A 27,230-nucleotide genomic window follows, 5' to 3' on the forward strand; every position below is an offset into this window, starting at 1 on the left:
AACCTTTAATCACAATATCTAAGGTCCAGAACACACAGAACTCTAATTTGTTTTGATTTAATATCAGTAAATTTATTATTATTATTTTAAATAATAGCTCCGGAAACATTTCATTCTCTTATCTATTGAATGATATCTGTAACACGAAGTGAAAGTGGACGTCGGCAAAAACAAATTGTAGCTTATTGAATATACATTAATTGAGCGGTTCACACCGGAAAAGTCAATAGCGTTCGGCTTGAGCGTATATTGAGTCATTTATCGTAGCCATAGGCACAATGATTAATATCCCGGATATTTGGTTTAAGGGGGAGTTGGAATATCAGTACATACTTCCTGGCTTCTAGTCATTTGTTCGTAAATATTTCTAATCCGGCATTGCTTCGTTTATACGTCGAACCAAGCTGTTCCTTGTTCTCGAAAACGGCATGAAAGAATTTCAAAGAAGTACCCGAAACAGTAGCCCTTACTAATCATTTACTATCGAACAAACTCTTATTATTATCAAGTTCTTAAAAACGATTTATTTATTTTACGTCTCAAATTGTCATAGTTGTAATAATTGTGAACATATTGAGATGTGCTCCGAACAATCCAATCGTGCAGTGCGTTGATCCGTCGCACCTATAGCCAGAGGTATCAGAGGCTCGCAAGACTTCGGTCGACGAGTAGCAAGTGATAAATAAAGCGTAATTGAGAGACGGAAACAGCCAATGAGTAAATCTCGTCCGTCAATTTATTTAAATTATTTATTAGTGGTCCGCTATAGACACCCGCCGCGATCGCTTGCAGCGCGCGTTCACAGCGCTGGCGGACGCGGCCCAGCGCCGTGCAACTCACACCATTCGATATCGACAATTATATTATCCAAATAAAATTAATCTCTAATTCTATAATTAAAATCTATAAACGTACGATGGTGTTATAGATACTGAGATTATCGAAAGGAAACCATCAATTTGAAAAACATTTCATTAAAGACCTTTTATTTCCAAGTTTATTTAATTTAATGATTAATAATCATAAATAGTATTATACAATTTCCTAAAAATGTTACATTAATTTACAGACCCAATTACAAGACAGTAAAAAGTATAACAATAAAAGTACTACAAAGGAATGATAATTTGTAGAGCTGTCGACTAAAACAAACACACAAATTGTTTTAAGTGCGATAAACAGCTCCGACTCGGAAACATTTTTATTTGGCACGTTTACCGCAAAAATCGTAGCGAGTAGATTCAAATAAATGATACTGTTGGCTGACACGGAAACATTTTCCATTACCTACAAGTGGCGATTTTATCGATAAGTCGGGGTAGTATCGCACCGAACTAGAGGCGAGTCGGATTAGTTAATTTGTGCAGATACGACACAATGGATGAGGAAATAATACACTCGCATGTACTTACGGCTACCGGGACATTGTAATTGGCGTAATTGGATAAATCTGGACGCACTTAATAATGGCCCATTGTAGTGATTCAAATGGCAACTCATCGTTTGAAAAATAAATGAATCATTTTCTTTTAAATTAGTACAAGCTTTTTATTGAACCGCGATATCATACATGCTGCTAAGTTTGTATTTCTTTATAAAAAGGCAAACAGCTATACGTAGAGTAAACGAGAACTAAACGACCTAATTTCCCACAGGGATGATATTAACTAGCATACGTTCGTGGCATAACTTCTATTACGGTTCATACTCGTATTTGTGTTAATCGTTTATTTATATTTTAAATTCATTTGATTTAGATGCGATAGTAAGTTTTTTCAGCTACATGTGAAAGCACAGATAGATCGGTACAATGATTTGGTGTACGAATGGATCACTATATCACGAGTCACTTTATTAGTGTAATATTACAGTAATATATTTACTAGTACGAGTAGACACTAGATTAGTAGTTACGCCTTATGATTTACCTAATTAATTCTATTGGAATGAAACGAGTGCAACAAAGCACGGCGCACCCTGCACAATCTGACACGCTTCATCGACCATGTCATCTTTTTACCACAATGCTAATTCATAGTAATTTAAATCGAAGCATCATTTACACAAGACTTTTGCAATCATGTGAAATATTAATTGGTATAAGGTCAGTTTAGTAGGTCAATAAGTCTTGGACTGTAGAAGAAAATACTTAGGAGTAAATGCATAGATATTAATATATTCATAAGGCTTTAACAGCTTTACCGGAAAGATCTTATAGACATAAGACCCCTAGAAGGAATTATCGCAAGCCTAATGCACCGACGCTTTAAAAGCACACATTATGCTAAACAGGTAAAGTGCAACTACTATTCATCATATCCAAACACAATGGTGAAATTACAATAATGTTTACTTACCCATTAATGTCTGTGATGGACCAGAAATGCCTGAGGACCGCTTTGGCGAGAAGGTACCATATTTGTGTCCACACCCACGAGGACTTGTCGATTGACGCGGACAAGAACTCCTTGGTCTCTTCGTCGGGGTCGAGCTGTACGAATTTATTCTTCAGGTTTTCGCTCAGCCGGCTTTTGTCTACTCGGTACCACTGAAAAAAAGACACTGTTAAAATATGATTAACATAGTGACTTAGCTGTGTAGATGTAATGTTTGTTGGGTCCACTGCTACGTCGTCAAAAAAATATATGAATCGCAATATTAACGGAGATATCAAGGGTATCTAGTTCATATTCCCTATTCGTGACAACATTTATGGTTATAATAATAGTCAATATATCATACAGACAAAACACCATTCATAACTTAATCGTAAATGAATGTTTAACAACTTGCGCTCGGGTCGCTAATGAAAGCGCATAAAAAGAACGGTCCAGTGCAAATAAGAGACTACGAGAGTAGTACGAAAGAGGCATAGCTCGTCACCCGTTGTGTGTTTAAGTCAGCGGCAGCGGACTCACAAAGGGCAGCAGCGGCTGTTAATTTCACGCCGCCTCAAATTAACATTTCTTTACGCCACGGAATAATAACGAATTAAAAAAAAGCGGCAGTCTCTCGCGTCTACATGCGGCGGTAATGACATGGCGGCCGCGCGAGCGGGACGCCGCTAACCTCATCAGGCCGGCTTAATTAATGCACGATCTGTCTTCGTATTAAAATCGAAGACGGCTCTCGACGTCAGAGAAAAAACGTCGACGGATTGTTTGTGAAGGCAGGCTTCCTACCGGCTGTGTTCACTGCCTGTATACTTGCCGATATCGGTGCAGAGTTGCAGACATTTTTTAAAGTGAGATCTCAGGCTCTCTAGTGCGTTCTAAATTGACATGCTCAATCGTTCTTACCTATATTTAAACTTGAAAAGAAATCAAGGAAATATCAATGATCCTACTATAAGACTTGTAAAACAAGATATAATTCTTTATGATATTTATAATACAGACACAAAAAGCATTTTTACGATGAGCCGCTAAAAATTATCGTAAAAAGGCCGAAGGAAATAAATATTTAGTACCGAGCGAAAGCTGATAGCGAATCACGCCGGTGATTATGCAATGCGCCGATTTTACATTTAAAATAACCTGCATCGGAACTACGGGATCCGACGAGGCGAATTCTCCAGACGGAATACAAATCGTGGAAAATTTTCAATGCCTAACTCATTCATAATGCTGGCCTTATAGATTGTTTATAACACATTACTCCATCACTTTTTCATAATTTATACATCCAATCATGAAAGATTCGTATTCTGAATATTTGATGAAGGAAGAAATTACGTCGTTTTATAGAGGAAAAAAGCTACACAAGTAGAGACCCATGACATAGACCTTTTTAAAACTTTTTTGCATTCATTAATTTTATGAAATCGAATTCAATTTGTAACCCTTAAAATATCGATCTATGTATTTAGAAACTTTCTGGCCTTTTGTTTATGTATTGAAATTACTGTGATGAATATTGAGGTTCAACACAGCACAGAACAGTACGCAATATAATTACGGTAACAATAAACCGTTTGATGTTACGTAATATTTCTGCAATGTTGTAAACTCTCATTAGGATCCCAGAGATAGAAAAGATAATTTGAATATGGCGCAATAGGACATTAGAGCAATGTGCAATAGCAAAATATAAACACAAATAATTGTACGAATATAATTTCCGCGTTGTTGTTTTTGTACATTATGTAGACTGGAGGCCCGGTTCGTTTATTTATGAGTCTCCCGTTTAGGATTCCATTTCTGCTCGTGTAAAGCTAGATTTGCATGAATAACAATTTCCTCATTTTAAAAATCTACCTGTTAAGGAAGACAAATCGAATATCATTTATTCAAAGCGACGAGCTATCGAGGCCGAACGGCTCTTGTTTATTTTACGGTGTTTATGTGGGTTACCGATTTTTGCACAATGGTCAAGGGGTCAGACGGTAAAGTTTAATCGTGTGTTTGTGCGGAGCGGGGACAGAGGGGCGGGGAGCAGACGAGGCGCTCAATGCGTTCATTATGCGCGGAGTCGTTAGCGCGCGGGTCAGCGTAGGTGCGTCTGTGGAACGAATGAAGGGATGCTGGTCTTTTATCCGGCGGTCGTTCGCCCGCGGCTAATGAATCAAACACTTGCGAGCGTATTGTCAATACCGAGCGAAATAATAACGCGCGCCGACTGCCGACCGCACAATGCTGGATTAATTTCCATTTAAACGTGTGAAAATGTACAGAGAATTGGATGCATGCATGCCGCCTTCTGGTAGTTTGAATTTATCATGTTTATAATTCGAGTAGAGTTGCGACTTTCGCGTGGCGCATTGTGCCTCATCAAAAGATGTCGCCGAGGAGCACGTCGCTCATTACCGATGTAATTACGGCCGATATATTGTCGCCTTTGTTGAGATGACTAATAATGACAAACGTATTTCTGCAAGAACGCTTTATTCACGGCGAAGCCTTTTCACCACGTATTATTTCCGCATTGTTCAATAATCGTGAAGCTTTGAATGTTTTCCTCGAGTTATATAAGTAAATGTAATTACAAATGACTAGTGTACATTCTTTATGATAATTAGTTTCTCCAAATGTCGCTCCGACATTGTATGAGATGCAACAAAATCAGTAAGAAACATTTGGCATAACAAATTTCGCTATAATGCATACTAGGTAGTGGGCTAAGTGGCGCGCAGGATCCCGGTGGATTTGGTAGTAAGCGGCTCCGGAGCTTGTTTGCCGGGCGCTCCATTAAAATGGGATCAGGCCGGGATGCAGATTGCCTGGACGTTCTGCGAGTATAACGCGCATATAAAGTCTATATGTGGATAGATAATGTTAGCTTCTTATTATTTGAAATAGGATCTTCGTAAAATAATTCGGATAAATTCTTAAATTTAGTTACATTTCTAATATTTGTAGATATAGATACGACATTACTAGTTTGCTTTTAATTAATCTAACTTGATTTATATTCTAACAGATATTTCCGTTGCTAGAAAACTTTCTATAAGTTTTCCTTATTACCAATTTACACTTGATCTTTATGGTTTCCTGGTACATCCTGGCAATGAAATAGCCAATGCATAAATAAATATTGGCAATGGCTCGAAGCAATAATACACGTACTCAATTAAAATCGATATGATTTATTGCGGCAAAACAATTGATTTCGATTAAAATTGCAAACCGGATAAAACAAAAGATGATACATTGTCCTTAGGTTATGGCAGTAATTCAAATAATTTGACGATTACCAAAATAAATAAAGTAAAATTAAAATTAACTAAATTAACATTTTTATTCTTCATTAGTCTTTACTAGGCCCCATGTTAAGCCGAGATGTGATCGAAAGACGTTGAAGTTTGTTGTTTTAAAGTAAGAGACGAGAAATATGTTCATTAAATTTGTAGAAATAGGTGATGAAATTCCGTACTAGATATACTATATGTTTACGAAGTAATAAAATCTCTTTGAATGACCTCCTTATAAGCTATTTTACTGCAAATTTAATGGTCTGAAAAAAAATCACAACGTTAATAAAACAATGACGGCCTATGTTTCTCGGGTCTGTCTCGAGCAGCCCGGGGGCTGCAATGCGTAATTGTTTTAAACTCGTCTTTTAATTGTTCTATCGAGGGTTGGAATTTATTGTGCGACGTGATCTCTAGCCTTAATGCCTTTCGCGTTCATTTGCACCATTACTTCCGCATCGCCGGACCACCGGTATGCTTTTCTTACAAATACAATTTGATAGAAGAAGATTGGACTTTGCAATCTGAATTACAGTAAAGTTTCTGACGTAATATAAATTAACATTTAAGATAATCGAAATCCATTGTTTCTATTCTCGTAATAGAGGTTTGTATGATTAATATTGTGAAACTGACGAAGAAGGGGCCAATTGGATATTGGGAACCTATTACAAAGATGCAGTGACTTTCGCAATTCATCGACGAATGACCTGTCATGACAAATTACTCTCCTGTCTAGACATGGAGCTAGATTTGAAATGATCATTGTAAGTAGGCAGTGGACGTGTTGTCACACACACTCCATGGAGCGTGGGCGCAGCGGGAAGATTTACGGGTGTATTTAAACTGGTTTAACATTAAACGGCAAGGAGGCGATTTGATCGTTAAATCGGCCGTTATGTAGCGAGTTAATATCATTGCTCGATACCACCCAGGCGATGTGTTCGATCAATTATTTCAGTTTGTGGTTAACGAGTTTGTACACACATTCACCAGTTGTCAAGAATTTCAGTTAGAAACACATATTTTGTTTGAGTTTTCAACTAATATATGATTATAACTATCGTTTGTTAGGGAGCCGTAAGTTATTTTTCATACCAGTAAAGGATTTATTAAAAACCTTGTAACAGAACTTTACACGAGGATCATATTGCCATGTACGTGTGTAATGATTAACTAAATTAAAATAATAATTTAGCAGTATACTACTACTATCGTCGATAAGGTAACTAACCTCAATTTTATAATATTAATGCGCTATAATAATTTGGAAGTCCCTCTCGATAACTAAACCGTAACATATCGCCTATTGTAGTAATAATAAGGAAAATATTCTCAGTTATTGAGTTGAGTGAGCGGTAAAAATGACCAAAACACTTACGTCGGTGTCGGAATCGAAAATTATTCAGCGGTAAAGAGCAATTAAGGCGACTCACGCCGCAGCGATTGTGTGAGCGCGAGCGTCGCCCGGCGCGGCTATTGTCCGCGGAAATTAACACGAGCGGCAAAAACACGTCGCGCGGCCGCCGTCTCCCCGCAGCCCACCGGCCATTACAAATTATATTGTTTTTAATTGCTACTGACCTCTGGCCAGAATAATTAATCTGTAATTGGTTAAAGAGCGAGATTATCCGCAATTTACAGCTCTTTTTGAAATTCGCTAAATAATACTTATACAAAGCATACATGAGATACCAAAATCTATTATATAAAGAGTTCATTGACAAAAACACCATCTCCGTTTATTCCAAAGTAATTACGTATTTGAGCTGCAATAGCTCATTATGTGCTTGTTCAGTTTTAGACAGATGATATTTTTTAGATTTACTTTAAAAACTTTGGTCAATAATTCTGAAAGTGTTACGAGCAATATTTAAAATTCTAAACAAGGTACAGAGCGTGCCTTACATTGTTGTTTTTAAAAACACAGCGCGAAACAAATGTATGAATTTTATTCTGGACCCATCTATTTTAGTTTTTTTTTCCTCTAACGCCTATTTACAATTGACTGTTTTACATTCGGCCTTGACTACGGATGCGATTTACATAATTCGTATACTTATGTTATTTTTTTTAAATACCTACAGCGAAGTGAATCACAAACAATGTTGACGTAAGTCGTATTGAACTTTCTAGAAAAACGTAATATCGAACAAAAAATGAATTTTATGTAAATTATGGACAAAATAAACAAGAAGTTGGTTACAATAGACTGGTGGACATAGCTTTTATAATCGATGATCGATGGGAAAGCAAAGTTATTGAATAGCAAACTAGCGTGTCGATGATATCCATAAGATAAAGTTAATCGATATGGACCAAAAAATGAACTGAATCAGTAATGGAGTACTCAGAGATCTCTTAGAAGTAAAGGTTCCAAGTGCTAGTGAAGCAATAGGGCGCAAAGTGAAATATTTCCTACACGTTCCTGACGACGTCCGTGACATTTAAGGGACTTTGAAGAGGGGTGGGATTAGCAAATGTGATCTAAAATCGGTTGATGATGATGATGGTATAGTTCATTTTAATTTGAAGAAAATTAAATGACAAACATTGGTAATTATTCAAGCTTATATGTGATTTTAATGATGTTATCATTACCAAATCAATCGCTATCAAACGCGAAGCAATTTATAAGTGATTAAATCTCAAACAATTGAGATTCGGAAGATGCCACCCGCCTTATCACAGTCGGAATATCGTGACGCTCGTCCGTCAGGAACCAATCGAACGATGGGCCCTTGATTGAATTGATTGAAAAAGAAACGCGGAGGGACGCGAGGTGGCCGGTATTTTTATAGCCGCTACACGTCCCAGAACGCGTCGGCGACACATTCCCGGCGGGGCGACGTTTTTGCAGCGCAACTTTCATTAGACAGCGCGCGCGGACCGAGGCGTTTCCTTTTAATAAATGAGTTATGCGTTTATTTCCAAGATGGCTGCTTTTATCAGTCGCTGGTGTCGAGAATTTACAATGGGACTGGGATTTTTTATGTCGCAATAAATTTAGTAATTAAACAAGTTCACGTTTAAATCGCTACCTGAGCTTAGGGACGGAAAGCAGTATGATAAAAAATTAAGACGAGTTCAATTTAAGCGTTTTTAAACTGTATAAGACGTAAGTCACTTGGGTTAGTACAAACAACTTTAAGATTCATGAAGTGCTTATTATTGATAGTATAGCAGAAAATTTGCGTTATTTACGAGATTTAGAAATACAAAAACCTTGATCATATTATATTTATTGAAGAAAAATTACTTTTTTTTAAAATATTTACGGCTGCTAATCGATAAATTATAACTAAATGTATTTCGACTAAGAAACGCAGACTTGATTGTTTTTTTCCCAATCGTGATTTATATTCAGGAGTTCTTAGGAAATAAAATAATCACAGCAGCGTCGATTTGCATACAATGGTAAAATAATTTTACGCGCGTTTCGCCGCGCTTAATTCTACTTTTTATTTGGCTTTCTGCGCCCTATCTATGAATCAAACGGTCTTTTGGATCCAAGTTTCGTTTAAGTGTTAACATTTTTTAAAGTTTTTTTTTAGAATATTTTGATATAAACCAAAGCATTTCGCTTTTGCTCCAACACTTTGAATTCGTCATCCTCAAACCTCATTCATAAAATACGTTGTATTTTATAAAATATACCTAAGAAAACTGGCAACTTTCACAAGTTAAAATTATGTTCATTTTCATATACTCCTGTCCGTCATTAATACTTAAGAATTTAGTTGGTTAATTTGGTTTGAGTTTAGTAACTGCCAGTCGTTGCGCGATGATTTAAGAAACGAAAGTTAAGAGTTTGGTGTATGGCAGACAGCATGGCGGGATCGCTTACGCGCCGCAGCCAAGATGGCGCCGGCCGCAGATTCGAATGCGCGTGGTGAGGTATGCGCTACCCAACATTCAATGTGGTATTATTAAGACGATCATGGCCAACAAACTAAAAATTCTCGCCTCGTAATACATTCAGAGCAAACACTGTCAGTCATAAATTCAGCACAAAAGTGCGACTGAAGGCCGGCGGGCAACAAAAGGGCATGACTTCTCCGGCAAAAAGATGATCCTTAATCTGATTAAATCTCCATCGCGGCGGACGTCGGAGCGTGAAAGATTAATGAATATTTGTGCGAGGATTCCCGGAGCTGGGCCGGCACGTAGGGCTGTCATAATCATGTTAGCCGGCAACGCGGCCGGGCCGGGCACGCACGCTACCGAGCTGCCGTTAGCCGACGCAGCTTCTAATCGCCAACCTTCTACTTCAAACTTTATCATGTCACACAGAATTAAATCACCATTACGTCACCAAAATCAATTTTTATTGAAATCAATTGTTATGTTGTTAAATACAATGACATTAAGTTTGTAATCAATTCGGTTTTATGAAGACAATGTAAGGTGAAGGTAAAGTAACGGAATATGCAGAAGTGAGATTTTCGTTTGTAGCGCTAACAGCGACGATATGACGCAACCTTCCGATGGCAAATCGCAATTGGCATTTCGCGCGAGCTCAATAAACACACTCGTAAAAGAATCAATTGAAAGCCGAAAGAAATTAAACGTGAGAATGTATTGTTTCATGCGAGCGTGAACAAAACGAAAATCGTTATTTGCGTTAACCAGCTCTCAGGTCGTTTTCGACCTCCTTTCTTCTCGGACATAAATCGCGTTAAATAAAAGTAATATTTACGCGGTCTAAATTGAAAAAGTACAACAGAGTTAATGTGTCGCTTTGGCGACTGTTAGCGCAAATACAATTGCAAAGATTAAAAATATGAAGAGTTATTGTTTCTGCTAAACTTTTCTTTCTTAGTTGTGAATGCATACACAAAGAAGTTAGTAAAAAGTTTTTATAGCAAATTTTATTATAGTGCAATAAATTATTTTAAGGCTATTAAAATTATTAGTTTAGGGCAGCACTTAACGATGGTTCTGAAAATAAAGTGATATATGCAGAGTTCCTGATGTACAAGAATGTGTTAGCATCATATTTAAAGCTAGTTCTCCAAACAAAGCAATGAATAAATACAATAGTCATTAAAACGTTTATAGAAGTGGATTGAGCACCGGCTAATTATTTATTAGAGCGCTTGTGGCGGCAATAAAGCCGGCTCATCAATGATGCAAGCTAGCAAACAAAGCGCGCGTGGTGCGCGGCCATTATCCGCCATAAGACATCATAAACGGGCCACCATCATCTGATCTTATAAAACATTCATACTCATCTCACATTTCGGCGCCCCTCTTAATTTCGCGTGAGCCTCTTCTAGGTTCGTGTAAAAACTTCGGGTGTCTTTTTATGACTTTTACTGCGGTATAATTGGGAGGGGCGAGTGCTCGCGTCCCCGAGGTGACATAAATACCCTCCCCCCACTCGCTTGCACTCCACTCATACTCCCTCCCCCCGCTTAATCTCATGTAAGACTACACGGTACGGAACTAGCGCATTAAAATGTCTCGTCGACTACAGGTTAAAATTCTTAAAAAGACGTTTAAAATGCAACAACTTTTACGGGAACACTTTAAAATAAGATTTAAAGTAATATCCATAAGGTATAAAATGCATAAAAACAACGTTATTTTATGGTGGTCAGAGCATTAAAATCACACTAAATAGTTAGGAGTTATTACAAAATGTTTATAATAGCATAGAGACATACAATAAAATACTGCAATATTTCGACTTTTTATTCTTAAACATAGTATGTTTTATATATAATATGTTTTGTTACTGAATCTTTATTTTTTATATCTAAAGATATTCATGAAATGGAGAGATAAAGAATAATTCTTAAGCTAGCTTCGATTTAATCTTGTATTTGTCACACGAACGCCGAATGCAAAGGACAATTTGCACGAGAACGGACAATATTTGATCTAAGGAAGTAATATGTCTAGTAGCTTCCAATATCAAAGAGCCCCGGTCCGTCGCAGCCAATGCGATTTCAATTTTATAGAGGGCGGAAAGACGCGAGGTGGCGACGCGACAAGAGGTGGCATCGCGGACTCGGATGTGCATGTATTTATTTGCTGAATTCCGAATAGCTTTCAATATGTAGAGACGGCTGTCGATCTCCTCCAATATCGCATTGCAAATGTCACACCACCATTGAATGCCTGCTGGGGATTGCCGCACGCATTCGCCGGCTCTGGTGCTTAGAATACGATATGTCACTCGTTAATAACTTATTGTAAATCAATCGCCATAAATTTATCATCGGTCCGGTTAAATCTGAATACTATATTGAAAACATATTGATTCTATTTTAAAAGAAATTTGTAAAAAAAAGGCTTTACGTTAAAACAAACATTCCGAAATCAATCACTGACTGGGTTGAATTTATGTCTTCTAATCTAAAGGAATTATTGCTAAGAGTGCAAGAGTACTTTATATCAGTATAAAGAAGTGTGACAAGCATTGGCATATACTGGTGAGCAGCGTCAAAAGCCACAATGACCTATAGCGCGGCGACGCACGATGATAGATGAGTGAATCGAAAAACATATCCGTAATTGAGATTTCTATTACTGAAATTGAAGGCGACCGATCCGTTTTTTCCATGTTTGTTTACATAATGTGAGTGGCGTCAGCGCGCTATCGCATTTCGGAAGCGCGGCCGGACGTCAATTTGTATATTGTCATTATGAAAGCGCGAGCAAAGTTTAGCGGCTACCATCCATCATGACGTGACGGCCGCTCGCTCCGATATCGCCTAATACGTATTGATTTCCCACTTAGCGTTTTTCTTGGGAAGCTCGGCGCTCCACCCTTCCGTCCGGCGCGCATTAACGAGCTGTTTGTCCTCCACTCGTATTGTGTCGACACCGCTCCACCGCTCGCCTTGTCTCCTCCTCTTGTACTCCGACTTACAACTGTCTTCGGTTCTTACGTATCTTTAACTATTGTCAACAAGATAAATAAATGTTATAAGAAAATGTGACTTACATTGTCTTATGTACAACGATAATTATGATGCATGAATTGGGGCCATGAAGTATGTTTTGAAATTTTTATCAGCTTTCATACTTTAAACACAGATTTTATGAACTCTGTCAAATTATTTTGAAATTATCGGAACTTTTGTAAACTATCAAATATTTAATATTAATATATAATATATTCATGGACTGTATCTTTATATACTTATTTATTAATCAATTAAAAGTTTGAGAAGTATATAGTAAAAATGTACATATGTTACATGTAAATGGCGAAGAAAAAGATTGCGTCACCGAGGTCCCCTGTGGGGGCGGGCGGCGAGAACAATGGTTTCGGTTCTCACACGTGTGGAGGATTATTTGCATTCGGAAATAAAGAGAGGAATGATAAAAGAAAGGCGCGAGCGAGGTTCCGCCGCCTCGGGCGGGGGGATGGGAAACTAGGAAGTCGGGGGTCGGGGGTGGCGCCTTCGAGGGGGATGGGGCTCGTTACGCGAACAATGGAGAAATAATGTACAGATTGCAGTGAGCGATGCGCCCTGCGCGACTCAGGTGTCTTAGTTCTGCACGGACCTCACGCCTATTGTACTGAAGCCACCCATCTCGTATCGACTTCGTTGAATATAAATAGGTATCTCTGATAGACTTTCTTAACCGACTTCAATGGGAGTTTTATGCGAAGAATTAAACACAATTAAATTTAATAGTAGATTATCATCACATTTTGGCACTCCCTATAGTGCGTTAATACAACACAATTTTAAGAAGTACTCAAACTTGTACGCACATCCACTTGAAGCATTTATATGTTGTATTATTTGTGACTGTGACAAAGCTTCCTTACAATATTTTATACTACTACTATTTATTTAACAGAAAGCTTCTTTTCTCTACTGCGCTCCGCATTACTATTTTATAAACCTAATATAGTCCACTTGGTGTACAATAAACACTACATATCCGTATTATGTTCATGCATCGATTCTTAAAAAGGAAACGTTTTTAGTGGGCGATTATTGTATCCGAACAAGAGTACTTGCAGTGCTAACCAACTACAGATCAACGTGTGAACATTGTATTTAATGAGGGCGTAACGGGCGCGGCGATGAACGACGAGGCCGGATCGCTTAATAAAGGATGCCTTGATAGGAAGCGCAAGCAATCACAACAACAATCACCCTATCCTCGCATGACACCGAAAACGTCCTCGTTCATAAGTATAAATTAATCCATTTAGAGGCGGGCGACGGGCGACGGGCACCGACTGCGCCCGATTAACGGAAGCGTCTACTTAACTAATTTATCCCCGGGTGGTTTTAACAGAATGGATAGCAGTGATTACGAGCGGTGGCGCGGTCGTGTGACGGTCGCCGCGCGGCCACCAGCAGGAAATATCAACAACACGATGAATATTAAATTTACCAACACATCGATGTGCTTGTGAATCGAACGATTGTTTTGCTACACTTCAGCAGCAATGTACAAGAAACATACGTGAGACGTATGACCGATTGGTTTAAAGGGCTGCAGAACGATTCTGCATCGGTAAAACTTCCTACAAATGGACTGATGAATGTCTTTAGGAGGCACTTTCTAATCAGCGACAGATATTAAAGGGAGCCTACTCCCAATATAGAGGGTGATCATGATGTAATTGCTTTTATACGAGTACATGAATCGGACAAAAGCGAACAGTATATTTTATTCCCAACATTCAAACTGTGTCAAGTTTCCTTCTTGTAATAATTTCATACTACATTTGTTGCATATTTAAAGTTGCATTAATTGAGTCAGCTCATCTGACGCGCGACAGCATCCTGACTACGATGCCAAAGGAAAACGCCGTTTAATCCATTAAGGCAATGAAATAATTAACAGTTAACAACTCTTTAGATTGATTTGATAGCTGTCCACTACTTAATTAAGAGCTTATGGAAGTACTCGCTCATATAAAAGGATGAATAAAACTAATCTGCAATTGTATTTTTTCCATTTTGCTATCACTAACACTTTTAAACTAATATGATTATTATAGTACTTATACTTTAAGATAGCAAAATTGAAGTTATCCAACAAACCAGCGACATTTTAATAACATGGATCAAATAGAACAAAAGCATGTGGACCGAGCACTCGACAAGATGAAAGTTAAAAGGGTCGCGGGGGGACGTCGAGGGCGGCGCAGGGGGAGCGGGTTGAATGTCTTATTCCCTCCACAATTCAGAGGTATTTCGTGTTTTTCATACGCAAATATATCCTCGTTATGGAGGCGCACGTGAGGCTGCGATTGCGTGCGCGCTATGGAATACCTTTGCAAGGCCGAGCTACGCCCAATCGTCGTCAAAAAACACAAAGAGCAATCATCCGAAATTTCTGTTAGAAACTATGTAACTCTATGTAATTTTTTAATAATGAAATTTAATTTAATTAAAAATTGTATCAGATTGTAATAGACAGCAACCCAAATTATTGTTCTTCTGATTTTATTTTTATTGCAGGATGCTTGCCCTATTTATTTTATGTGAAGTATTTTAAGGAAGCAATTGTATGGAAATACTAATTTAATAAATTACTTTGTTTTTCACATTTGTTTCACAACTTTTTCTAATAACAATCAACTGCAGATGTTTTTATCCGACTTCCAAAATTAACAAAGTTACAATATCATTTTTTGTAATAAAACAGTACTTACCTTATAATTTAATTCCTTTATGTCACACACAATTTTTTTTAGTTTTAAACGGAGGACAAATAAAAACATCACATTCATCACTATTTTTCCATTTAGAAAGCCACACAATGTTTTTTAGCTTTTATTGATGTTTACCATACCAGAATTTCCCTTCCCTGCAAGTTGAATTTCCCTTCCCCACTAATTAAATTTAATATAGAGTTAATATCAAATATGATAAAATTTAGTGTGATGAAACTCAACTCCGTCAAAAATGAATAATAAATTCTACATTTGCTTGTGTGCTTGATCCATTGTTATGAACAGTTGCAGAATTAATTAACTATAATCACAGCTCCTCACCTTCCATGTCTCTATATATAAAGGCGAGGAGCGTAACCAAAATAAGTTGTATCATGTTAATAGCAGGGAAAAGAGAATGAGAGGAAAAAGAGCAAAGAGGTAAAGGTTTGCATTATGGATGTCACATGGACAGGTGACATGACGAAGAATATGACTAAAATTAAATATAATGAACAACAATTTTGAAGTCAACAGCCAATTGTAAACATACATAGTCTAAGGGCATGTGATTATAAAGTACCCCAATATTATAAGTCAAACTTGGGTAAGCAAGATCTAGATAAGCAAGCAATTCATGGTACTGTCTTGCCGGACAACCTTCGTGAGCGAGAAACTGGGGTTTGGGAGAAAGCAAAAAATATATAGTGGACTTTTGAACTCATTTACCTAGATTCAACTCTATTTATTATGAACATTTTGGTATGAGTATAAGGAAAAACTAACTTGTTTTTCATTTAGGAAATACCCAACACACCAAAACTTTAACCGGCAAACTAGTAATAAGACCGTAATTTATATGTATGTTTTGATAAATAACGCCAAACCTTCAAGAGAGTAATTTTAATCTAGTCTAAACTTCTATAACGGAACTAATACAGGATCGTTTTAGGGTTTTTGTAACGCCACAGTGCCTTTTACAAATCTTAAATATTTCACTTAAATCAATGACTTATTTACTAAAAGGATTTGAGAAAGATTCCAAATAATGTTTCAAGTAGTATCCCACTAATGTAAACAAAATCAGTTGTTTAAATCTTACCTCTGTTTGGTCAAATTCCTCCAAAAGTCTGTCATTCCTTTGTTTTTCATAAAGAGCACGAGCCAATGCGCTTCTAGGACGATATAAACCATTAACAGCCATTACTTGACTCTTTTGATTCTCCACTAAGCTCAGTCTTAGATTCTTATATGAATAATGTTTTTCTTTTGGACAAATATCTTGACATACTTTGTTGAGATAACAATAAAAACTGTCTTTGTTATTTTGATCAGAATTGTACAAAATTTCTTGGCAAGTATTAAATATTAAATTGGAAAAAAGGAGGTAAAACAATAACATTAAATGTTTTCTGTCGTTTAGGTTGTCAACGTTTTAAAATAACCTCCAAAATGTGGCACGCTCAATAGTTTCAGATATGAATACATTTGTACAATGGATATACTTTATACAAATAACTAGTGGTTTTATACTATTACTACACGGAATTAGAAAAATTCGTAATCCACAATAACTTTATTGTTGATACTTGATACGTCAATGTCACATGTGTTTTGCGATAAGCGAAAGAGGGCGCGCTATGAACTGTCAAGAAAAAACCGAGGTATGACACAGATTATGAAAAAATATTGCGCGATTTTTTTAATTACTATACGCGTTAGAACATTGGAAAGGTTTTAAGTTCTACGTTAGTGAAAAGACACAGATATCATCAAACGCAAAATATAAATCTGATTGTATTTTAATAGGAATAGCAGTCTAAAATTGTAATAAAAATACGGAAAGTTATTTAATATTAAATACAAAAGGAAATCAAGTGCTAGTAAAAAAGTTATTGCTAGTAAAAAATATACCAACCATTTGTTGTTTGGATTCTATTGATGCCCTCGCAACAATTTCACGAAGAACGTTATTCATCATATTTACTGCTTTTACCAATTCACCGAAGTATCAAGGAGTAAACTTCTAATTATAAACACAATTAAACAACGTTTTAAACTATAAGAAAGCACAGTTGCTTGATGGAGGCATGTGACAGTACTAGAGTACTTTACGGTATATTGTTTGGTGAGAGGTGGGAGATTTTATTGATTTATTTATAAAAAGTTGAGATCTAAATCCCGGTTCGGCCTTGGCCGTGACCGGCCATCGTCCGTTCGCCGCCACAGCGCTGCGCTTGATCACCTCTATAATTTCGATAGAATTAACAATCAAAAATTTAGATTGTCATACGTGACCCATATTTGCCTATAGGTTCTTAATTTTTTACTTTAAAAAGTATTTTTGTTACACAATTTTTGTTTTGTTTTTTAAGCAAAATAAAATTCATTTTGTGACCTGTTTAATTTTTTATGATATAGGTAAGCCCATAAACCTATCTGGCCCGGTGGCAGTGACGCTGTTATCGTTACACATAAAAAAATTAAAAATAAATAGTAATAATAAAAGATACATTTGCTTGATGTTAATGTCGAAAAATATTGTGTCTTAAATAGTTGCAGATTTTAGACTGTAAAACAAAAAATCTTTCCTGCATAATATTATTTTGAATGAAGTAGACAACGCTTCGTTACGGTTCACGTTGCAGTTAATTTTTCAACGCTACAGTTAATGTAAGTACATAAACAATTTCCTTACCTTTTTTTCGACCGGAAGAACTTTTGGCTGGTGGAAATTTGCCATAGTTTTGTTGTAAATCTTTTTCTTGTTTATTATTTCGATGGCTTGAAGTGAGTCCTAATATGACGAATTCCGCACTTATAGTGGCTATCTTCAGGTATCGTTATGTAGGTTTTAGATAAAATATTTGTCAAATATGATAAACGGCGGCGGCAGATAACTCGATGTTAACACGTCGTTTGCCAGATATTTCTACCTAATTTACGTAAATCGTAACATATTTATAACAAGTAGTTTTTTCACAACTGCAAATATTAAAGTTCCATTTGTATAGATTGAGGCAAAAACTATAAAATAACAATGTTAAGCGGTTTAATAAATACAATTATACAATAATAATTTATAAACGAATACTATAAAGAATTGAGAACTATACTATAATTAACAATAAGTACCTAGAAAATTGTAATAAAAGATAAAAGAGTAAAATAATTGTTTTGCGGGTTCAATATGGCTTTTGGATGACGCGTCGCTTGCCCGGAGCGGTGTCCGCTGCGCCGGCGCGCGCGGGACATTTAAAATAATTACAAGCCATCGGAGAGATGTAACAGCCGGTGTTTTGAGACCATTACTTATTTTTTAATTCCGAAAAATTGTTTTAAAAGCACACACTTAGAGCCTATTGACGCATGGCAGACAATAAATGAAATTTGTACAATTTTTGTGTAATGCTTTTTTATGTTAGTTTAGTTGTTAAAATATCGAGGTATCTATATATCTATGTTTTGAATAATTTAGAAAATTAGGTTAAAACATAAATATATAAATAAGCGAATACTAATAAAAATTGGTAATTATACTGATGATGCTAAGAAATCAAGGTGAATTAGGCGGATCTTTCTTTTTCATGTATGAAGTTAGCTTTTTACATGGTGGACAAATTTCTTCTTTCCATTTTTTTTATTTTTTCAATAATAATTCTAAGATATGGATGCAATATCATTTTATATTGTATACTGTTTTCTGCTAATAAAACAGGTAAATAGATCTAAATGCAACTTAATGGCGATATTAAAAAGCAAGTGCTACTTGTGGTAATGTTGGTTTCATCATAAAAAAAAGAAAAATGTAAGTACATTACGGTATGTGTTTAAAGCACACATATTCATATAAATATACACAGCAGATCGCTTAAGTTAACACGAAATTAAACATTCCGGTCGGCGATAGCGCGAGGAGGTGCGCTAAAGCAATACAAAATCAAGCGGTCGGTTTAATTTAAATCAGTGCTCGTAGTTTTTGCACCCCCGACCGCATTCTCACAGCGGCGAGACTGCATGCACTTCAATTCTGATTGGATCATTACCGAGTTCATCATACCCCGTGCGATCCGCCGCAGAGAGCGTCTCCCCGCGCTCTCCGCCCGACCCGTCTTCGCCCGTCGCCAGACAAACGAGCCAGACCACATCGCACACGAATTATTCCATATCATGATTATTGGAACATTATTGCACTCCGTAACTAACAATTGACATTAGGAAATGCAATTTCATATTGATTTCGTAATCTCGAGCGTCGTTTATTTTTATCAATGCAGCAAATCTATCTATGATTTGCGGCTTACCATCTCGTGGCATGCTTGTTTTCTGCGGCTCCGTGCCCGAAGGGAATGTCATTAAAAGCTCGATGGTGGATTAGGCAGTTTTAAGTCTACAGGCAGAACGGCGGAAATCGGACTTTAGCCGAACAAAGGGTGGGAATAAAGCGAGAAATTATCTTTTCGATGAAATACAAACCGCTAAGGTGGTAATTACACGGTTACAGATGGAGGCGTTGAGTTATCAAAATATAATAATTTTTCACATCGGCCGGAAGGTGTCGTGCGGTCACGTCTCGCGGTCGCAACGCTCGCTGAACGATCTGATTTCGACAGCAGTTTTAGAACAATAATCTAAAGTACTGTTCTCATTAAAAATATCAGTTATAATTCATAAAGATACTATTTTGTACCTTTTCATCATCATTTCACCTACTTATAATCATCGTCGATGTTTTTTGTCTGCTAATGAATATGAGAATAATTAATTTAGTTTGAAGTAAAAGTTTCACTAGTTGCATTATATTATAGTTACGAGGAATGTATCTATTATAAAGTGATGGTACATATTAAATGCCGCATGGAATTGTCTTTATTGTGGTATTTGTCGCGAGTCAACAATACACTCATCACGTTTCTAATAAAAATCTTTCGCTGCACATCTGTTGTGTTGCGCAACCGAGTTTATTATCGTTAATGGACGCTCCTCTTGTCTATGGTATGTCTGATTATTGCGACTTTTGTATTGTTATCAAATACTTTATAAATGTTTATCCATTTTACTTAACGGTAAATGTATTCATAAATGTTTTTATTTAAGATGTTGTAACTGTATTTTAATTATACAAACGAAGCAAAGGTTTCTCTTTTTGTTTTTTATTAATGCAAGATTTATGGTATATAATTAATAATGTATATTAAAGTTAAGTGAATAGTCGATGGTTAGTTTTAAAATCTAAGTTTGTTTTATCAACTAATTTTAATCAATAACTCCAAAATAGCAATAGTATTATTATTGAATGTATTGTAATAGGTTGAATGTGATGAAACATGAGCGTGCAGAGTGAAAAAATTTATTAATTTTGCATAATATTTTTTCTCAACTTTTGAAAACTGGTAAGACGACTTAAACCATTCTTAAATTGTTTCGGTAATGGTAAAATATAACGATTATTACCTTAGCCAATAATCATTACAATCGGATTGTAAAGAATTAAATATAATTCGAATAATCGGTACTGGAGCGATGTACCTTGTGACTTTTAAGAGACAGGACCTATCAAGCCGTTCATTCCCCTGTTTCAAATAAAAATGAACAATGGGTTCAAAGCTTGCTTACTCGTATGCTCGTTATGCGAGTGTTGATTTTTGCGTTCGTAAATACTTTCAACTATACGTAACACTCTGAATGATATGCTCAAGTGGTCATCTTTACTTTACCTGTCGCGAAAGTAACCCAGAATTTATTTACTTCAATAGCGTCGGTCTTAGTCTAGTCCGTTACTTTATAGTCAAAGGATGCAACAAAACAATTGTAGGAGGCGGCGCGGCGCGAGGCGGCCGACAGCGGAGGGCACTCGAGATTTCAATTTAGGACGTGATGATGCGAGTTTTCATTTACATTAGGCTCATGAAATCGATTACATGGGGAACGTCAAAAATCCACGTAATTGCGTTTCGAGTGATAAAGAGAGACAATAATCATAAATTAAAAATAATTTTCAGTGGAAATTTACACTATTATCTTGTAATGGTTAAAACACGGTTCTATTTTGTATTTGACCTAGCTTTTGCTCGCAACTTCGTCCGGGCGGAATAAAAAAAAATCAAGTTGAATAGTTGTAATATTTTATTTAAGACTATGTTCTATATCCGTGCCAAATTTCAATAAGATATGACGAACCGTTGCAGAGTTGTCGTGTAATCAAAATCAACCGTGTATTCTTCCAGACTGTGTTCTAAACATCCAAACATCCATTCTAACATTCGCATTTATAATATTAGTAAGATTATATAAAATTATTATTTGGTATTTTAATGTGTTGTCTATTTTTGTCTAAATGTTTTAACATCTGTGTGGCTAATGACCCCGACAATATGAGAAGACATACTCAAAATCAAAAGAGAAAACATTCATTATGAGCATTAGTTTTATTTACACAATTCACGGACGGTCAATACTTTTTTTGGCATATATGGATTTACTTTGGAATATTTCAGTGTTCAAATTGAAGATACAAACATGTCTTACTTATTGATGCTTACTTTATAAACAGATGCTAGACGTTTTGCTTATAAAATCAATAAAGTAGTTAACGGCGCGCCGCGGCGAGAGAGCGCTTGCTCTCTGCTGCAGACTTCGTTGTTAAAGTAGAATTTATCGCCGATGCAAATTACAAGGAAAATAATAATGAGTCCAAGTCATATCTCATTACTTAAGTTGAAGCCCAACGACTGTGGACAGGCTAAGAAATCAGGATGCAATTTGATAAACGTTCCATAAGGTTATAAAAGAAATTAATATGCAATGTATTTGCAACCGTATTCGTAACATCATAAAGTTCATTTTGTTAGTAAATAAAAGGGGTACATATAGTTTTTTAGAATTTACATGAAGCAAAAGGCGTTCGTTAGGCAGTTCCATAATTAAAAAATTAAATTGACGCCTGGTCGGGCAAGTGCTGAAAACTGCACTGGAACCACTTGAGTGATGCGCCGGCGTGCTCTTTTATTTTGTAATTTATTCGCTGTTCTTTTGATCCTTGTAAAAGGCCGATATAATAATGTACGTATGTTTATACTAGAATTGTCTAGTCATTTTATAAGACTAAATGAGACGTTCATTAGAAATATTGCAACTACTTTATCAATTTATAATAACGACTACAACAAGAATTTATGCATGCACATTTCATTTTGTGTATTTAATCAAAGTGTCTACGAAAATAAATCATGGTAAAAAACTACAAAAAATCACCTCAATGAAAAAAGAAAACGAAAGAAACATATAACTAGAAGTAGTTATGAAGTGACGCAATAAACAATGCACTAATTTGCACGTCGTAAAGACGTATAATTAATTTAATCCTGGCAACACTAAGCGGTGTTAAGTGCTTGTATCACTGCATATTTCGTCTCCGCGTCATTTAGATTGCGGGAACAAATTGCGAGGCGCACCTCAAGGCGCATCAGCGCGCCGAGAATAATTAAGGCCTCTTATAATTACCTGCGTCGGTGTTTAAAATGCAAATGTTGTCGCCCGCAGAGTCTTCAACGCGTAATGTATGCGAATTGGGAAGAGATAAGAGCTAAAGATTTACACCTTGACGTGCCCCGTCCCGGGCCTTTACCGTTCGTTGACCGAGAACGATGCGAATTTTATGTCCGTGCCGTGTTACTGTTGTCATTTTTATTTAAAGAATCATGTTGCTAATGAAAAAAGACACGCCGCTCATTTGGTGTTAAGAATCAAGTGGTATCACTAACAGTCAGATCAAAATTAAGTAGGTTGGTTTAAGATGGCATTCTGTAGGTTGTGTGTTATGCACAAGCGTATGTTAAAATATTGTCACTAAAACAGTGGTAGTTCCGACAAGAAGGCTGTCCGCGTTTTCGTCTGGGCAAAATTAGAAAAGAAGCGTAAAATATGCCCGTCCATCAGCTATCTTTCAATGAAAGTCCCGGCCAAAACGGCACAGCCGTTTCTGAGTTAGCGATCACCTTCGACTTTTCGGCGTGGATTAAAAAACAAAAAAGTAATAAAGGTAAAAACAAATACATGAAATATTTTTTCGTCACATTCATACATACATACAAAATATCTAATTTCATTAACTGTAAAAATATCATCTTAAATAGACACATGTAGAAATAACGAATTCCCTATACTCTGCTATACTACCAGAATATTGCCACGCGAATGCGCTTTATCAACTTAGAATTTTGCCTTCACTTAATACCAGGTACGGATAGAAATAAGGTGGTTGTGAAGTTTGAAAAAAAAAGATATTACACGATATACTCAAATTGCATATTGTCTAAATAAGAACTATCACGGTGTAAAGGTAAAAGAAAAAGACTTTTTGCGATACGTCAAAAAATACCTTTGTTTTAGGTGTGATCGGTGGGAACTTTGACACCTGTTTGTAATTTTGTGCAAAAAATCGGTGTTACTTTTGTGACAGGCAAATTTAGAGGGTGTCATGTGATCTGTTAATGCTTTTATGAACAATGAATCTTGATACTTTATAAAGTTATTTGATTTAGTTTACACCATTATTGCATATCGAAAGTTGATGTTATTAAAGTAATGATTTTGCAAAGTCAGACTAAATACTATAAAATCTAGAAAAAAAAATCAGTACATAAATTATTCACAAAGAAAAAAAAGGAGTATCAAAAATGTTTGTGCGAACTACATTAAAATACACGACAATGCATTTTTTTAAGTTCATTCAAAATGTTTAAGCTGTCAAATGGTCTTGAATTTAATGAAACGCAATTTTTTTCCGAAATCGTGGCTTTTTTATCTGTATCCAAAAATATTCTAAATTAAATTTGAATTATGATTGTTAACGTATTTACGTTATTTAGGCAATAAAAATTACATACTAACACAATATCCAATCACAAACATTTAGTGGCAATACAAAAGAGTGATCGCACACAAAACGTACGTTGGCAACACAGACGTGACAACAAAAGCCTACAGATCCTGTTTGTCCGGCGGGAGGCTTCCGTGATTTAATACAAATTATTATTAGAGGACATAAATAACGGTACAACAGGGGCGAAGCTAGCAGAAGGTTCTTAATAAGTAATAAAGGGGTCATCTTTCATGACTGCAGCCGAGGTGGACAGAATTAACTCGGGACACTTGCTTTTCCGTGTTTAATGACGTTCAGAAACTAATTCATAACACAGCTGGCTCAATATCCTGAAAATAGGATGATTTAAGAACAGTATTTTATTAATGAAATACATATCAATCTATAAGATCAGAAAAAGACACGGTAAGTCGAATTCGCACTAAATATTTAGCAAGATTTAAAGATGACTGTTAAAGAAAAACTTACTTATCCCGAACAATACGGTTATAACATTAAAAGGGTAAAAGTTGATTTCTTGTATTAACCGTAACAAGCGTATAAATATGAAAACGTATGAAATGAGGAAATTAATATTGCAGGTGCGTAGAAATGGCAGAAGGCAGTTTATTGGCGTAATTCATTCATCGATGTGATTAGTGCGAGCCGTGTGAGGAATACTCAGGGGCTGTGGCTAGTGCAACACCACGTATAATTGTGTGGTTGATACAACCCTTTGAAAGCTGTTCGGTTATTATGATATGATTGATTGCGGTTTTACTGGAAGAAAAATAATTGCAATGGAATATTCATTCATAAGGTAACAAAGTTTTTTCCCGTTTTATCGTGACCGTTAAATTGAAGACCGGAATATGGACTCTGTCTGTCGGGTATTTTTTTTAATAAATATCTCGTTAATTGTCGTCTAGCATTGTGACCATTTTCAAAAAGATTTATTTTCTTGATAGAGTTTTTCAAGAAACACAATCTCTGTTCTAATTCTTTATCAATTTAAATGGTAAAAATATCACTTGAAAGCAAATGATTCCCTTTTTTGGTGAAACAGAGATAAAGATGTAGTTTAAAATTAATGTTTTCATTAAAATAAAATAGAACATTTTGCAAAATGTATTTTTTATCAATCGATATCACTTTTTAATGAAAATATATTAACAAAAATAAATTAAGATGTCTTCGTTGTCAGGTTTATACCGCTCAATATTTAGACGTCATCGACGTCTAACTGGTGGGTGGTATAAACCGTTGGATCACTGCTAACAGGTGTGATGTCATCTTAAGTTCATCTAAATAGTGTTATTAATAAACTGTACTTAGGCTTTATCTATATTATTTGTACTGATGATTATTTTTATGAAATTATCGCATTCGTAACAGACTTGTATATGTAAAATTTGACGCAATAGTTTTGTTTGTGCGTTAGTATAGGAATATCAGTTATTAAGTTTCATCTTTTATACGTACATATTAAGATTAGATATATTAAAAAATAAACAACTAGCTAAAGCATATTCTATAAAGCCTCTTTAATAAATCATGATACTTGAGACGAATCTAATATTAAAATAAGTTAGGTTTCGACGGAGCGTAATATCCCGCAAAACCCTGCAATCCGAAAGCCTCTCACTTTGGCGATATCAAATTCAACTTGTATTAAGGCCTTTCTGAAATAATTTTGATAGCTTCAAAGCTGAAAGGGTTAGCGGGGAGCCGGGGAGCGCCGCAAAGCGCCGTGGCCCAGCCATTATAACACTAATCGGCGGAGTGCCGACTGCCGACTGTCGGCTTTCTAAATATCGCTTTTACGCATATTTATCGAACCATAAATAACGACTCTATGAAAAATATAAATGTTCTCTTTTTTCTATCGCTTTCCGAGTTTCGCGTTTTTTTTTATAGAGTCAAAAGCTTGAACAGACCACTTTCGCATTATGGAATTGCCAAAACTCCATTTCCCGACGTATAACAAAGTGACGTAACCAAAATATATTGTAATCAAATTTCCATCGTATGCCGTCGCAGGAAAGTTGATTTTCATATGTGTGAATTTATTAGTTAGAATATTCAGTAAGTTGTATCAACAGTGAGCGTAGAAATGAGATATTTTGGCAGTATTACGCAAATTGGATAGCTTTCAACACTCAACGGAGTAGGTTCGGAACTTTCGCGGGGAAAATTGAATTAAAAATATCATAAGACGTAAATATGTATAGAGGCCGTAATGATGTTGCTCGGAACCGCAAGTGCAGCTGAAGACGACGTACTTTGGAATAGAAAAAGCCACTGCTTATTTTAAATTATATGAAGTTCATACATACTTATTCGTTGTATTTTAACAAGTTGCTAAATCAAATTGTTTTACACATAAATTATATTGTCATTGTCATTAGATATTATACCTGATGTTATATGGTTGGATACAAAAAATCAAAACGATCTCCGAAAACAGGACCTTGGTAATTTTTGATAATTACATAGGAGCGGCCTAAAATTACCCGATCGGACTACTTGAGCGTGGGATGAAGACAACACACATACACGTCAATAATTGTTCCTTATTAAAATGGACGCTAATCTTTTACGAAGCAGAGCCGGGCGAGCACCGCATTATGCCTAAGAATCGACAGCTATAATTTTTGTTCAATCAAGATTTAATTGTTTTAATGAGGCAGCATGCGTGAATCGCCGGCCCAATTATTGTTTATTTTTAATCGCCTCCAGTGGTTTTTATGTTCGCAACCGGCCGGCCACGGCGCCCTCGGGTGATCATTTTCATTATTTTAATAATGTAAACTCCCAATAATAATTTACTTTGATTTGGGGCTAAACACGTTAAGACGTATTTATGGATTCCACGAGACCGGACTCGAGAAATTTGGTTCGATCGTTTGATAGTTAATTAATGGACGTTTAAGTAATTATGATAATGTAATGAAATAAAAAAATAACTTGTTAATATTTAATAATTAACATAAATATTAGAAGAAATTAGTTGCGCGAATCGACTCATCAGAAACGGG

General features: G+C 36.0%; 1 protein-coding gene across 2 annotated transcripts in view; it reads right to left on the reverse strand.

Annotated features, from left to right (window-relative positions):
• The window catches only part of LOC106121340 (methyltransferase-like protein 9), a 40,252-nt gene extending 22,101 nt beyond the window's left edge, over positions 1-18,151 (reverse strand). Inside the window, exons 1-2 of one of the 2 annotated variants that reach the window (XM_013316966.1) lie at positions 18,028-18,151; positions 2,358-2,548 (exon numbers count right to left, since the gene is read on the reverse strand). In XM_013316966.1, coding sequence (XP_013172420.1) covers positions 2,358-2,548; positions 18,028-18,072 — 236 coding nt within the window. In that variant the 5' untranslated portion in view covers positions 18,073-18,151. Of the gene's footprint in view, positions 1-2,357; positions 2,549-16,431; positions 16,970-18,027 lie in introns of those variants that run through there. The other variant, XM_013316965.1, reaches the window with a different exon arrangement.
• Between the last annotated feature and the right edge of the window lie 9,079 nt (positions 18,152-27,230).

Source organism: Papilio xuthus, unplaced genomic scaffold (assembly GCF_000836235.2).
Source record: "Papilio xuthus unplaced genomic scaffold, Pxut_1.1 DF826945.1, whole genome shotgun sequence".
Lineage (NCBI taxonomy): Eukaryota > Metazoa > Arthropoda > Insecta > Lepidoptera > Papilionidae > Papilio > Papilio xuthus.